The 15,671-nt window shown below is 44.5% G+C and overlaps 2 protein-coding genes across 3 annotated transcripts; both read left to right on the top strand.

Annotated features, from left to right (window-relative positions):
* Positions 1-739: 739 nt before the first annotated feature.
* Positions 740-1,877, top strand: LOC123420451. The gene is made up of 2 exons (XM_045107354.1): positions 740-1,049; positions 1,213-1,877. The coding sequence occupies exons 1-2, from the start codon at positions 826-828 to the stop codon at positions 1,622-1,624; spliced, it is 636 nt and encodes a 211-aa protein (XP_044963289.1). The 5' UTR covers positions 740-825; the 3' UTR covers positions 1,625-1,877.
* Positions 1,878-3,197: 1,320 nt separating this feature from the next.
* On the top strand, positions 3,198-4,042 carry LOC123420452. Of its 2 annotated transcripts, XM_045107356.1 has the most exons (2): positions 3,198-3,457; positions 3,533-4,042. In XM_045107356.1, the coding sequence occupies exons 1-2, from the start codon at positions 3,311-3,313 to the stop codon at positions 3,758-3,760; spliced, it is 375 nt and encodes a 124-aa protein (XP_044963291.1). In that variant the 5' UTR covers positions 3,198-3,310; the 3' UTR covers positions 3,761-4,042. The 2 variants fall into 2 exon arrangements, with proteins under 2 accessions (XP_044963291.1, XP_044963290.1); XM_045107355.1 differs by having other exon boundaries at positions 3,199-4,042.
* Positions 4,043-15,671: the final 11,629 nt, after the last annotated feature.

The following is a 15,671-nucleotide window of genomic DNA, read 5'->3' on the forward strand; positions in this document are numbered from 1 at the left end:
CAATTTGTAATACCATTCATATTATGTAGATGTATGTGGGCAACGGCAATTTGTAATACCATTCATATTATGTAGATGTATGTGGGCAACGGCAATTGTACTGTGTAAAGAAGAAAGAACAGGAGGAATGAAGGTAATATGTATTTGCATTTAAGAGCATCTCCAAAAGGCGCACAATAGTTTCGCGTGCAATAAAAAATTTAGCGCGTCGGTGTAGCACTTTTGTTGTCCGGGGACTAACATTGTTTTTTCTGATGTCCAAAAACGCGCGTCCAAAAGAACACGCAGTGTAAATAATGAAGCGTGCGCGATCCGGCGTCTTAAATTTGCTGCCTGCCATGGCGCTTTTTAGTGTGTGCCTAAAAACATTAACGCGTGATGTGTTTTTCAGTCTCTGCTGGTGCTGTCCGGTGCCCAAAAATACAGATTTTTAACGCGTGAAGCTGTTTTTGGCGTCTGCTGGAGATTCTCTAAGTACAACATGTAGTATCTCCACCACGAGTTGGTAACTTGGCAGGCATTATGCACAAAAGCAAGTTGATGCAGTAACAGCAAGCATGGGGCGGTCAAACAATGCATGCATCCATTGCTCCTGCGAGCAATCATTTCTTTAAACCAATAATTTAGCTTAGCGCTGCAGTACCGTAGTTGATTTGGAAGCAAGTGGATATGTGATCACATGCATTGCGCGCGCAGAGGTCGGATCTGATCACATATATATCCACATCTTGGACGACACCGGCTATACAGCTGGGTTCACTGGCCTATTTATATACGGGTGTTCCCATCTACTCAATCCATACACCTTGGGTTGGGTTGATAGTCATGGCTGTGGGTATGTGTTCCAACAAGAAGCGCAGCAGCGCCGGCGTCGTTGTTGTGTGGTGTGTAGTCCTGCTCGTCGTCGTCGATGCGGCGGGCAAGGAAGGTGGTGGGAGAGCCGGGAACTTGGGTGAAGAGCATGGGGATGCAGCCTACTGCTCCGCGTTGTGCCGCGGGCGGTCCGAGTCGGACTTCGGCCCGTGCTACAATGAGTGCTTGTACGGGAGGTACGTAGTACTGCTCTCCTTTTGTTCTTAAGTGAGCTAACTGGTTTCCTTTCCTAAGAGAAATAGCGTGTTAGGCTGGCTGAATCTGTTGATGCGTCTCCGGGATCAATTTGCTTGCTTTAGTTATGTCAGCTAAAACTAATTGGTGTTTCGCGACCCACAGGGTGACAGGACAAGAAGAAGCAAGAGGATGTGGTGGAGTTGCAGGGAGAGCTGGTCGCCTGGCGATGCCGACGGAGCGTGCCGGACGCGAGAGAGAAGAAAAGGGGAAGCAAGCCGATGCCGTCCTCCACCTGAGTGACCCGGTCTGGTGCTACGACGTCTGCCGTGAGCAGAAGGTCATTCCCCAAGATCAATGCGTCGGAGAGTGCTACGCCAAGAATATGCCGGACGACGACCCACGGTTGGCGGCCCATGGAGGAACTGGAGGAGAAGAAGCAATAGCAGAAGCCGTTGATGGGCTGACGTCTGTGGGGAAAGTAAAGTGCGAATGGTTTCGCGATTGTAGTGTAACGCCATGTGTTTGGCGCCGCTGTGGGAAGAGGGCGCAAGAGGAGGACGCGCCCTTAGCCTGAACTTGGACTGACAAAGCTATTATCGTCAAGAAGTTGCTGCTGCCTCCTGCACTGCACGGACATCGTCGTTTGTTTTAACAAGGTTTTAATGAGGTGGTCGATCTTGTTGTTAATTATTATTTCTGGTTTCCTTTTATATTTCATGTGCGAGCACACAACCTCTTGTGTGTGTGCCGCCCTTTTAAGGCCACCACTGTTTTTCCTTTTCTGCTATGTGTTTGGCAATTCTGGTTATATGCATGGCGTACGTCAAGGAATCGAGCTATCTAACTCTAAATATAATGAAGCTGACTGCACTAGATTGACACACACTGCTCTCAATATTTTCATTGCCAAGAAATAAAGAATGAAAGGGGAAACGTCACGCATGGGCCGCCGTGCTAACTGACGACAAGGTTGCATGTACATGCGCGCATTCAACACATAGCAGTTGAGCCCGTGGATCCACGGGCTTTTGTCAACATCCACCCAGAAGCATCATGCATGCATGGATTGGCCAGGAAGGAGCAAAGAAGCTGCACCTGCACATGTCTAGATGTCAGGTCTGGTCTGATCGGATCGATGGGGGAAATATGAGGTGCTACCAAGGTTTAGATGAAACTATCATACGGGCTCTTGAGAGTCGTTAGATCTTAGATCAAACGGATTCTAGGAGGTCTTAGACATTTTGAAAAAAAAAGGTCATCCAAGAGTCTCAAAATTACACGTAGGTACAATAGCTCCTTTTGATGGATGGGGGCATCGGAGTCCTATATTTTGAATAGCGCTAAATAGGTTTTTGAAGTGCAATTGTTCCCGGAAAGAGTTGAACCTAATGATGTCTACCACACACGTTGGCATGCATTTATCAAGTTGAGTTTGTGGCAATGGATATGCATACATATAAATGCAAGTTGATATGCATGGTTCAGTTGTGCACATGTATCTAGCTACTGCCCAAAAGACAAACGAGAGGAGCAAGTGGCGCAAATGCAGGCCCTTAAACGAGGAAGCTCGACACATCGCGCTAATTGTCACCACAATTCTGCTAATCTAATCCAGCTAGTACCTAGTTAATCTGGAAGCAAGTGCTTATATATACACATAAATAGCAAGTGGATACATGATGCAACTATGCACATGCACATGCCGCAGTGTGTCCCTAGCAGAGGAGGATCGCATTCTGAAGGTCGTGCAAATGTCCAACGATCTCGGCAGCTGCCATGTCCATGTCTATGTCTATGTCTCTATCTCGGCAGTACCTTGTCTATGTCTATGTCTCTACCTCGATTTTTTTGGGTTGAACCACGTCAATGTCAACGATTCCATAATAGGGTCATTAGTCATTATTTGTGTATACTAGGCCGTTCAGCATTGTTAATTTCTTTGTACCTCTGATTTATTTCTACAATATGCAAGAACTCTTTTACTCCTGTAAATAACTTAGTGAGTGCTTCCACAAATTGAAGCAAGGGTACCTCTGATTTATTTCTACAATACCTCTGATTTATTTCTTTGTACCTCTGATTTATTTCTACAATACAAAGGTTCATCATGCAGGTGGTGGAGGGCAGGAAGGAAGCTGGATGGATCAGATTCAACATTCAAGTGAGGAACCATAGCTAGCTTAACCAGACAGCCTCTTTATATGTGAGCGTGCCCGTCCATCTTAGCAGCAGCCAGCCACGCAGCTAGCTAGCCAAGACCATGGGTTCCAAGAAGGGCAGCAGCAGCGTTGTTCTCCCGGGTGTATTCCTAGGCCTAGCGCTGCTCCTTGTGGTGGCGGAGGCACGCGACTGCGTGTTCTGCAAGGACATGCCGGGCATCTCGTCCGGCAGCGGTGCTGTGCTTCTGGTGGACAATGGGGCAACAGAAGGGCAAGAAGCAGGCGGAGGAGTTGCGCTACGGGCAGTGCTGGCCGAGGGGCTGAAGAAGACCACAATCATGGCTAGCTGCTATTTGCAGTGCCTTCCTTATATGCACTACCCATATGTTTACGCATCCTGCATGAATCAGTGCCACCCTGGTGCCGGAATCGTCGGTGTCTTGGAGGATGCCAAGCAGATGAGGAAGATGAAGCAGCAACAGCAAGAGAAAGCAAGAGGAGGAGGATTTGAGGTGCTGGCCATGCCAACCGAGCATGCCGGACGGGAATAAGAAGGGAAGCGGAAGATGATGCCTTCTGCAAGGCCATCTCACAACCCAAGAAGGGCGACGCCCGTGAGTACATGGTGTTTTAGTTCCTGGTGGATTCCCATGGTCGATCTCACCAATTAGGTGATCGATCTTTCTCAACTACTTGTTGTAAGGTTATTATCATATTTGCATCATTTCGTTATTTTTTAGTTTCCCATCGATCCCTTTCCCTTTCCTTGGCAAAAAAGAAGTAGTTGTTGTTGAACTATTTGTTTTATGGTGTCATATGGTGGCATTGCCAAACTATTTGTTTTTAAAGGATTGACACGAGAATTAAGATAAACTCTAAATGAGCCTTGTATGGCTGCATGCATCACTTGATGCAGAGGCCGGGGCTCAGCCTCCTTTTCAAAAAAAAAAAAATGAGCCTTGTAACCCGATCTATCCAGATGGAGCACTCCCTATCGGTGGAGCCTGCTGCACGTACTTTCAAAGAGTCATACTATTTATTTTTAGTTATCTTTTTTTCAGACAATGCGTGAACTTTATTGACTCACAATGAAACCTCATAGGGATACAAATACAATGGCTACTTAACTTGGACGCACACAACTAACAGAAACACACAAAAAAGAATCCACCGGCAAAGAGCAAAGCCCTTCAAGACCAAAGCTATGCCTATGCACGAAAAAAGAAAAGAAAAAACTACATGTAGATATGTAACTAAGTTGAGTTTGTGGCATTAGATATGTAACATAAAAGCAAGCAAGTTGATATGATCCAGCTGTGCACATGTATCTACTGCACAAAAGACAAACAAGAGCAGCAAGTTGCTCACATGCAGGCCGTCAAACAAGGAAGCTCGACACATTGCTCTAAATGTCAGCATACCTCTGCTAATCTAATATAGCTAACAAGACCAACAAAACAGTGCTCCCAATATTTTCATTGCCCAAAATTAAAGAATGAAAGTGGACATGTCTCGCATGGGACGCCGCGCTAACTGCACTAGATCTACTCAGAGCAAAATAATTTGGCGGCTTGGCTGCATGCACATGCATTCACCACATATTAACTGAGCTAGTTGGCCCACCTCTTCTGTCTGACATCCATGTAAACCCTGCAGCATCTGGGCATTACGAAGTAGTTAAGCTGATGTATCGACTCGCCATGGGGTAGTAGCCAAGCTGCACTTGTACGTGATGGCAATCTAACCTTCGTGGAAGCCCAGCGCACAGATGTCGGGTCTGATCTGATAGAATGGATGAAGATAGATCTCTCGCTTGATCCATCCATCTAGAGAAATTATCAAGATCTTTCGTCATAATAGTTGTAAGCCGATATTTTTGGAGAAAATCAAGCCATGTGAAGAGGTACCCCCTTCCCCATGATGATGTAGTCGGTGTTTGAATTAGTCCGAGGCGTTAGTCAATCTACCAAGGACAAAGCAATCACCGGAGCATGACGCCGAGATTTTTTAACGAGGTTCACCGACGAAAGTTACATCCCAAGACCTGACTATGGACGCTCCTCCTCATGACACCATCACAATATCGCACCCTGGCCATCCATGCTCCGGCACACGCTGTCGACTCCCCCGCATGCATGTGTATTATGTTGGCATAGGTTACACCGTGCATCTATCCCACATATATAAGAATTGACTCCCTCCGTTCCAAAATTATTGGCTTAACTTTCTCTAGAAATTGGAGTATCTAAATACTAAAACTTGACTAGATACGTTCATAGCTAATCAATCTAGGCGATGGCCGGCTGTGTCGCGGCTAACGTATGCTCATGAGGCGGTGGGGGTGGGAGATGGGGGGGGGGGGTGTTGTCCAGCTGCTACCGGAAATGTGGTGGTCGGGCTCAGCAAGTCGTGATTCACCGTGATGCTCTTTCGGGGGGCGACACGCTGTTCGGGTCCGAACTTGGATGTTCCTGCGAAGGATGTGGCGGCATGGGGCGACGAGTGTTGACCTCCTTGTCAGAGTGGGGTGCACGCTGAACTCGTCAACGGGTTACCTTACGGCACACCTGCATGTCTGGTGGTGGTGAGATCGTGCATTGGGGCAGCGTATCAGAGCTCCACCATCTTTAGATTTGAACGGGTGTGGTTGGTGGTGGCCTAGGTCAGCTGACAACTTTGTTGGAAGTAGGATTAAAAAAACATGTTTTCTGTAAAAGTATAGAAACTCCTTTGTAATACTCAGATATTTTTCAATATTCCATGAGCATTCCTTGTTTTCAAAATATATATTTTCCTCGTAAATTTCAATCTAAAGAGCTGTTTTACTCCATAAAAAAGCATACAATGTTTTTCGTACTGGTTGTCTATTTTTCCAAATTATTTGTTCTGCAAAATTTTATTATCTATCCATTTTAAAATCATTTGGCTGTACAGAACAAGCACAACATCATGGTTAAATCCATTTTGGTAAGGTAAAATCATGAATGATTGGAACTAGACAATTTTGCCACTTAAGGGATGAAATGAAATCTGGTACTAGAGCTCAAGCAAATTTAGACTTTGGCAAGTCGTCTAGTTTGGACAAAGAAACCTTCATATTTCTAAGCTTGGTATCTTCGACAATGACTTTTGCCGGAAAATGATCTTCATAACCAAAACGAGAAACACCTACCGGGATGAAGGATTGATCAAAGACTGGACCACTATTCATGACAGATGAATGCGCTAAAGCAAATGTCTCTTCTATTACAGGAACAGTGCAGATGGGGAAATTATAATAGCACAGAGTGATGCCAATATTTAACTTCTATTATAAAATACAAGAACAATGAAGCTAATATTAACAATAGGAGTAGAGGTAGTAATTACAGTTAGCATGAATGAATCTAGTTGCGTTTCAAGCAAGTTGATATATATGCACAAAAACAAGTTGATATATATACTGCACAAGCAACAACGAAGGGGAGCAAGTGGCGCACATATGTAGGTGTTCCAACAAGGAAGCTTGGACGTGTTGATCGACAACTTGCATTAATTGCCACTACAGTTCTGCTAACCTAATACAGCTAGTACCTAATATAATCTAATATGTTAATTTGGAAGCAAGTGCATATATTATATATGAACACAAATAGCAAGTTGATATATGATGCAGCTACGCACATGCAAATGCTGCAGGGTGTCCCCAATAGGGTAATCGTTTGTCAGTTAAATAAGAGCATCTATAGCCCGATCCTTCATATGACCCTTCATACGCCCGCGGACCCGTCCGGTCAGTGACTGGACAAGAGAGAAGGAAAAAAATGATCCAACCGGACCTCCCATATCGTCCCTTGTTGCGACGGGCGCATATCATTCCATGAGTCCATCTGGCAGGACTTCATCAAGGGAAAGAGAGAACTGAGGGTGGATACCTTTGTGGTAATCACTATAGGGAAGAGCAACCGCACTGACTGTCAAATGATGGTTGTTGTTGACTATGTTTACAACTAAGTCATGAATATATCAGCCAGAAAACTATTAGTTAATTAATTAGTATGTTAAGATGAATGTGATACATTGATGTTTGTTTCTTATGTCGAACAACTTTGAAGTGATATATTGAGAATTAATTAGTACGTTAAGATGAATTCATTTTGCTGTTATATTGACAATCGTCCGTGCTCCTCCCTCTGTAGCGATGTGTTAAATTGTGATCCAAATTCTACCGTATTGGACTAGACGTAGTACAAACGGTGTGGGCCTTTGCGTTGGTACCGACGCGTACGAGTACAACTCGTTTACTTGTCCTGCAAGGACTCTTATGTATTGCCCCTCATATATACTCCATGTAGTCGCACCTAAAGACGGTCTGTCGTCTCGTGCTCGTAATACTCCTCCTCATAGTGATTGCGCCTTCGTGCGTCCGTGGTTTTTTCCCGCAAGGGTTTCCACGTAAAAATCCGTGTCTCTCGTGTCTCGTTGATCTCGTTTTATCTAACAAGTGGTATACAGAGCTATGGTTTAAGATACGAGATTTCAGATCGAGAGAAATTAGGGTTCTAACGCGTCCCCGCCTCGATCCGGGTTTTTTATTTCACTCGCCAGCTTGCCCCTCGGTTCCATCGCGCGCCTCGTCGCGACCCGATCCGTTTTTTCGCTCGCGAGGAGGCTGCCGCTGTTACCGCAAGTGCTGCTGCTCCACGCAACCAAGATTCGTGGCTGTAGCCGCTCGTCAGATCGGAGTACTGCCACAAGTCGCTGCTGCTACTTTCCAGCCACAGAGCAAAATCCATCAAGCAAGTTGCTGCTGCTACACGTAACACAGATTTTTTGTTTGGTTCGTTCTCAATTGCTACATCCACAACCGAAGCTACCAGGTGCTATTGTTTCTAGTTCTTTGCTCCGCATATTAATTCTGTCAAGAATTTTCTGCCGGCTTGTACTACTTTGTGTACACAGATTTATCTACTCATGGCTTCCATGAAGTACGATCTTCCGCTGCTGGACCGTGACACAAGGTTTACCCTATGGCAAGTCAAGATGCGGGCGTTGTTGGCGCAGGCCGACTATGATGATGCACTGGATAGTTTTGGAAAGAACAGAATTGAGGATTAGACTGCTGAGGAGAAAAGAAGGGATCGTAAGGCTTTGTCACAAATTCAACTCCATTTGCATAATAATATTTTGCAGGAAGTTTTGAGCGAGAAAACTGCCGCCGCTCTATGGTTAAAGCTGGAAGGGATTTGCATGACTAAAGATCTCACCAGCAAGATGCATCTGAAGCAAAAATTATTCATGCACAGGTTACCCGAGGGAGGTAACGTTTTGAATCATATTTCAGAATTTAAAGAGATCATATCCGATCTAGCTGCAATGGAGGTTACGTATGATGAAGAAGATACTGCTTTAATGTTACTTTGTTCGCTGCCAAGTTCTTATACCAATTTTCGAGACACCATATTATACAGTCGTGATACTCTCACGCTTAATGAAGTTTATGAAGCTTTGAACTCTAAGGAGAAGATGAAATTAATGGTGCCTCATGATGGTTCGAGTTCATCCCAAGCCGAGGGATTATCTGTTCGTGGCAGGACAAAGGAGAAGAGCTCACATAATGGAAACCGTGGCAAAAGTAAGAACGGCCAGAGGGGCCGGTCGCAATCTAGAGACAAGAAGCAGTCTTGCAGGTATTGCAAGAGAGACGGGCATGACATCTCAGAATGTTTCAAGTTGCAGAACAAGGAAAAGAGGAATGGCACATACAAACCGAAAGGTAACAAACAAGGTGAAAATTCTGCTAATGTTGCTCGTGATGAAAGTTCCGATGATGCTCTTGTTGTTATTGCTGGATGTGCTGAGACCAATGATGAGTGGGTACTTGACACTGCGTGTACTTTTCATATGTGCCCGCATAGAGATTGGTTTACTACTTTTGATTCTACTACTGCTGCTGGTTCCGTGTTGGGTTTTGATAATTCACCATGCAAGATTGAAGGCATTGGTTCCATTCGAATCAAGATGTTTGATGGCACAATCAGAACTTTGACAGATGTTCGGTATATTCCGAAGATGAAGAGAAATCTTATCTCTGTGAGTGCCCTTGATGCAAAGGGGTACAAGTATTCAGGTGGAGATAGTGTTTTGAAGGTCACCAAAGGTTCTCTCATTGTGATGAAAGGTGACTTAAGTTCGACCAATGGTCTTTATTACCTTCGAGGTTCTACCGTTTCAGGTAACGCTACTCCAGTTATTTCAAAGAATTCTAGTTGTGATGCTTCTAACCTTTGGCATATGCGTCTTGGACATATGAGTGAACTTGGTTTGGCAGAGTTAAATAAGAGAGGTCTTCTTAAAGGATACCAAAATGGTAAATTGAAATTTTGTGAGCATTGTATCTTCGGCAAGCACAAGAGGGTGAAGTTCAACACTTCGACTCATACAACTGAAGGTATTCTTGATTATGTGCATTCTGATTTATGGGGACCATCTCGCAAAAGGTCATTAGGTGGTGCTCGTTACATGTTGACTATTATTGATGATTATTCGAGAAAGGTTTGGCCTTATTTCTTGAAGCATAAATGGCAAGCTTTCTCAGCTTTTAAGGAGTGGAAGATTATGATTGAGAGACAAACTGAAAAGAAGGTAAAAAATACTTCGCACTGATAATGGTATGGAATTCTGTTCTAAGAAATTTGGGAATTATTGCAAGTCTGAAGGCATTGTCAGACACCACACCGTTCCTTATACTCCTCAACAAAACGGTGTTGCTGAGCGTATGAACAAGACCATTATTTCCAGAGCCCGTTGCATGTTCTCCAATGCAGGTTTGCATAGGCGTTTTTGGGCTGAGGCCGCTTCCACTGCTTGTTATCTCATCAGCCGTTCACCATCTATTCCTCTTAATAAGAAAACTCCAATTGAGGTATGGTCTGGTTCACCTGCTGATTATTCACAGTTGAGAGTTTTTGGTTGCACTGCTTATGCTCATGTTGATAATGGGAAGTTGGAGCCTAGGGCTGTTAAGTGCATCTTTCTTGGTTACAAATCTGGTGTTAAAGGTTTTAAATTGTGGAATCCTGAAACACAAAAGATTGTTATTAGCAGGAGCATTATTTTTAATGAATCTGCTATGTTACATGATGTTGCACCTACTAATGTTCCAATTGAGAGTGAACAGCAGTCTACTGTTCAGCAGCCTACTGTTCAGGTGGAGCATGTTATTGATTCAGGTGATACTTCTGATAAGGAAAATGTTGATGCACATGATGAACCCGTCTTTGATGATGAACATGTCATTCCAAATCAGCCTATTGTTCCACCCGGTTGGAATCTCGCACGTGACAGAGTTAGGCGGGGTATTAATGCACCTGAGAGGTTAATTGAGGAGTGCAATATTGTTTTTTTTTGCATTATCTGTTGCAGAAGAAATTGAAGGTAATGCTGAGCCTTCTTCATATTCCGAGGCTATTATTTCTGGTGATAGTAATAAGTGGATGACTGCTATGCATGATGAGATGGAATCACTTGAAAAGAATGGCACTTGGGATTTGGTAAGATTACCTAGAGAGAAGAAACCTATTCGTTGCAAGTGGGTTTTCAAAATAAAGGAAGGTGTTTCTCCTAATGATGAGGCAAGATATAAAGCAAGGTTGGTTGCTAAAGGTTATAGCCAAATTCCAGGTATTGACTATAACGAAGTCTTTTCTCCTGTTGTGAAGCATAGCTCTATTCGCACTTTACTTAGTATTGTTGCCATGAATGATTTTGAGCTTGAACAATTGGATGTTAAAACTGCATTCTTACATGGAGAATTGGAAGAGGATATTTATATGGAACAACCTGAAGGTTTTGTTATTCCTGAAAAAGAAAAGCTTGTCTGTAAGTTAAAGAAATCTCTTTATGGATTGAAGCAATCCCCTCGACAGTGGTACAAGAGATTTGACACCTTTATGCTCTCTCAAGGTTTCAAACGGTCTAATTATGATAGTTGTGTTTACTTGAAAACTGTCAATGGTTCAGCTATTTATTTGCTCCTTTATGTTGATGATATGTTAATTGCTGCAAAGAGCATGTCAGAGATTGATGAACTAAAGAAGCAATTGAGTAATGAATTTGAGATGAAGGATTTGGGTGCAGCAAAGAAAATACTTGGCATGGAAATATCCAGAGATAGACCATCTGGAAAATTATATCTCAGTCAGAAGGGATATATTGATAAAGTTCTTCGTCGTTTTAATATGCATAATGCCAAGCCAGTAAGTACTCCGTTAGCTGCACACTTCAAATTATCATCAGCCTTATGTCCTGAGTCAGATGCAGATATTGAGTACATGTCTAGAGTTCCCTATTCGAGTGCAGTTGGTTCACTTATGTATGCCATGGTTTGTTCTCGTCCGGATTTATCTTATGCACTGAGTGTTGTTAGTAGATACATGGCTAATCCTGGAAAAGAACATTGGAATGCAGTTTAGTGGATTTTCAGATACCTACGAGGTACTTCTAATGCTTATTTACAGTTTGGGAAAACTGGAGATGGACTTGTTGGTTTTGTTGATTCTGATTTTGCTGGTGATTTGGATAAGAGAAGATCGCTCACAGGTTATGTTTTCACCATTGGTGGTTGTGCTGTGAGTTGGAGAGCAACTTTGCAGTCTATTGTGGCTTGTTCCACTACTGATGCCGAGTATATGGCTATTTCTGAGGCATGCAAAGAAGCTGTCTGGTTGAAAGGTTTGTACACTGAGCTTTGTGGAGATTCATCTTGCCCTACCATATTTTCTGACAGTCAAAGTGCTATATATCTTACAAAAAATCCAATGTATCACGAGAGAACAAAACACATTGATGTCAGATTTCACTATGTTCGAGATGTTGTTGCTAAAGGTGATTTGAAGGTATGCAAGATAAGTACTCATGATAATCCAGCTGATATGATGACAAAGCCAGTTCCTACCAATAAGTTTGAGCTTTGCTCAGGCTTAGTTGGTATTTCTCACTAGTCGCACAATGTGTTTAAGCTGATTTGGATGGAGTTATTCACTTTCTTCGACTACTGGAGGGAATTTGGCTCAAGGTGGAGATTGTTAAATTGTGATCCAAATTCTACCGTATTGGACTAGACGTAGTACAAACGGTGTGGGCCTTTGCGTTGGTACCGACGCGTACGAGTACAACTCGTTTACTTGTCCTGCAAGGACTCTTATGTATTGCCCCTCATATATACTCCATGTAGTCGCACCTAAAGACGGTCTGTCGTCTCGTGCTTGTAATACTCCTCCTCATAGTGATTGCGCCTTCGTGCGTCCGTGGTTTTCTCCCGCAAGGGTTTCCACGTAAAAATCCGTGTCTCTCGTGTCTCGTTGATCTCGTTTTATCTAACACGATGGGCAGAACGTCGCAACAGCTAAGGTGGCAGCTGTGGCGGGCAACAGAAGCCAGTTGTGACGGGCAGGTGAGAAGGCCCGATACTGGAAACTACGTACCAGTGGCCAGCTGGTGTTAGGGCCCGACACTGGAAGGTCGTATTAGTCTCCATCGGGATCGTGGTGTGCGCCCGATCGACGTGAGAGTTCTTTCGAGGTTGTGCTGCGTGTGTGCGTGTGTACCTCAGTGTATATGTGTTTGAGTCGTTAGGAGAAATAAAGGCAACATACATGCCGTTCGTTGGCAGGGGCGTTCGTAGCAGGAAAAAAGCGTGGTGTCTCCTTCATTTACCTTCGTCCGGCGTTTGGGTCGCCGGTGGGTTTGTCCCAACAATGTTTACCTCATGTAACAAAAATATGACAAATATTCTTCAATTATTCATTCATAACTAGATGTATCCCCTTTTTGGAGTGACCTGTTTCAGTTCCATATTGTGTTATTGTGACATCATTAACGTACAGTGCACAAACTAGCTACCACATGGGCAATGCATTGAAGCAAGTAGACATATACATATACATAAAGAGCAAGTTGATGTCCGATCCGTGTGTGCACATGCATTGCCCGTGTGGTTGTGGCCACGGGGTACTCGCTAAGATTGATCAGGTTCATGAGAGGAACCTTTGGCTAGCTTCAACGGCCTCTTTATATGTGTGTGTGTGTCCCCGTCTACACCGCTACGTACACAGCTACTAAGTTAAGCCTTAATCTTGAACCACCCACCTACATAGCCTTTATATATATGCGTGGCATGCAGCTGAGCTTTTGCTTCTATGGAGGTTAGATCGATCCATGGTCGACAGTCAAACAAGGAAGCTCTTAATAGCGCGCAAATAGTTGTTTTAAACTATGGATAAAGAGCGAGTTTGATACGATCTGATCCACTCATGCACATGCAATGCACGCGCGCACATGTCGGGTCGATACCATGCATGCGTCCATTGGCGCCCGCTCCTCCTTCCTCTGGCTTACAACTACTCCCTCCGTTCCAAAATATAAGACATTTTAGAAATTTCATTAGAATACTACATAGGAAGCAAAATGAGTGAATCTATATTTTAAAATATGTCTATGTACATCCATATGTAGTTTATAGTACAATTTCTAAAATGTCTTATATTTAAGAACGGAGGGAGTATCTTTCTTCTTTTCACGCACGCGCGCACACACACACATGGTGAGAAACTCTACCCCACACGCACACAACCAAGGAGAAGATCAGCTTTTGCTTTGCACAAGAGACACCCTTCTTGTTGGTGAAACAAGAGACTACATTTTATTTTTCATTATACACGTCACGGCTGATTTCCTCATTACTCTCAAAGCACTAGAAATACACAGGATCAGACTCATCCCATGCACACAGGCCACTACGCCCACCTCCTCAAATCACTCAAGGATGCGAACACTAAAATGTGCATGCATAAAGATAGCTAACTATCCAACTAATTCCATGCACTATTGTGGCCTTATCTTCTCCTAGAATCTACTCCGTACTTAGGATCCCAAGGACTAGCTACTACGTACGTGTATGTAACTAATGACTTGCCCATTTTTCTCTACTGATTTGTCCAGCCGCTCCATCCGTCTCGCGCCTGCTTGCCACATCTCACGGCAGTGCTGCAACACACCTTGCACGCCTTATCACACGGCAGCTAGCATCTCGTCTTCTTTGCACGCTCAGTCGAGACCTTGCCGGACAAGAACTTTATAAACTATGCTATATGCATGACTAAACCAAATATGCAGATACATGATGACAAGATTAGTACTAACAGCGTCGCCCATGTTGTGGTGGCCCGCAGGAGGCTATGTAAGTCCACTATAAGTCCCTCCTATAGGTTCCTGTCATGAATTTGAGAGGGTGTTTGTTTTCAGGGACTTATTGGTTTAGGAACTTAAGAAAGTCTCTATAAGTCCCATCTAAACCAAATGACCATTATAAGTCCCTATAAGTCACTCCTGCTTGGTTTAGATGGGACTTATGGAGACTTTTTTAAGTTCCTAAACCAATAAGTCCCTGAAAACAAACACCCTCTCAAATTCATGACAGGAACCTTTAGCTAGCTTCACCGGCCTCTTTATATGTGCGTGTGTCCCCGTCTCCACAACCCATCAATCAGCAACCATACACAGCTGCTAAGTTAAGCCTTAATTAGCTATCAACCAGCAACTTAGCTATCCATGGGCATGGGTTCGAATAAGAGCAGCAGCGCCGGCGTCTTGGTGTCCTGCGTGGTCTTAGGCCTAGCCCTGCTCGTCGTCGGGGCGGCGGCGGCCAAGACCAGCCCAAACTCCTGCAAGACACTGTGCAGCGGCCGGGAGGACTACAAACCCTGCCACGCCGCGTGCCTGTGGGGCGTGCGTCTGCGAGCCCATGGGAGGACGACAGAAGGGGGGACGTCAGTCGGAGGAATAGGTGCCCCGGCTACCTGTCGCGTGCGCTGCCGCCACGCCGACGACATCAACGCCTGCGTCAAACGGTGCCAGCAGAGTGGTGTGGAAGGAGAAGAAGCGGGAGGAGGAAGAGGAGGAGGAGCTGGGCTACTGGCGATGCCGACGGAGCGCGTCGGACGGGAAGACGAAGAGAAGAAAAAGCAAGCGGAGGATGCCTCCCCATACCAGCTGCGCTGGGACCCAAATTTCTGCTCCTTCATGTGCCGCCACATACATGACCAAGGGGAATGCCTCAAAAAATGCGAGGAGGCAGGTCCAAATGAAGCAAGACCCTGAGGAATCGGTCTCCCGGCGTCGAGGGCGGAGGGCACGCGACCGGAAGAAGAGAGGACGGAGGAAGAGGGTCCGCCGTGCGTTGTCAACCTGACCTTCTTGGATTGAGAAAGCTATTGTCCTCTAGAAGTTGGTACCGCCTCGCAGTATCTTTTGCTTTCCTTATTACAAGTTGTTGATTAGGTTACAATCTTGTACTCCCTCTATGCCACAATATTTATTGTTGGCGAGAGCTAGTTTAGTTCTCCTCACCAACAAATATGTAGGAACAGAGGGAGCACGTTGTTACCATGTTTGTTGACTACCTCCATTTTCTCCATATCCATG

This window comes from Hordeum vulgare, unplaced genomic scaffold (genome assembly GCF_904849725.1).
Source record: "Hordeum vulgare subsp. vulgare unplaced genomic scaffold, MorexV3_pseudomolecules_assembly, whole genome shotgun sequence".
Lineage (NCBI taxonomy): Eukaryota > Viridiplantae > Streptophyta > Magnoliopsida > Poales > Poaceae > Hordeum > Hordeum vulgare.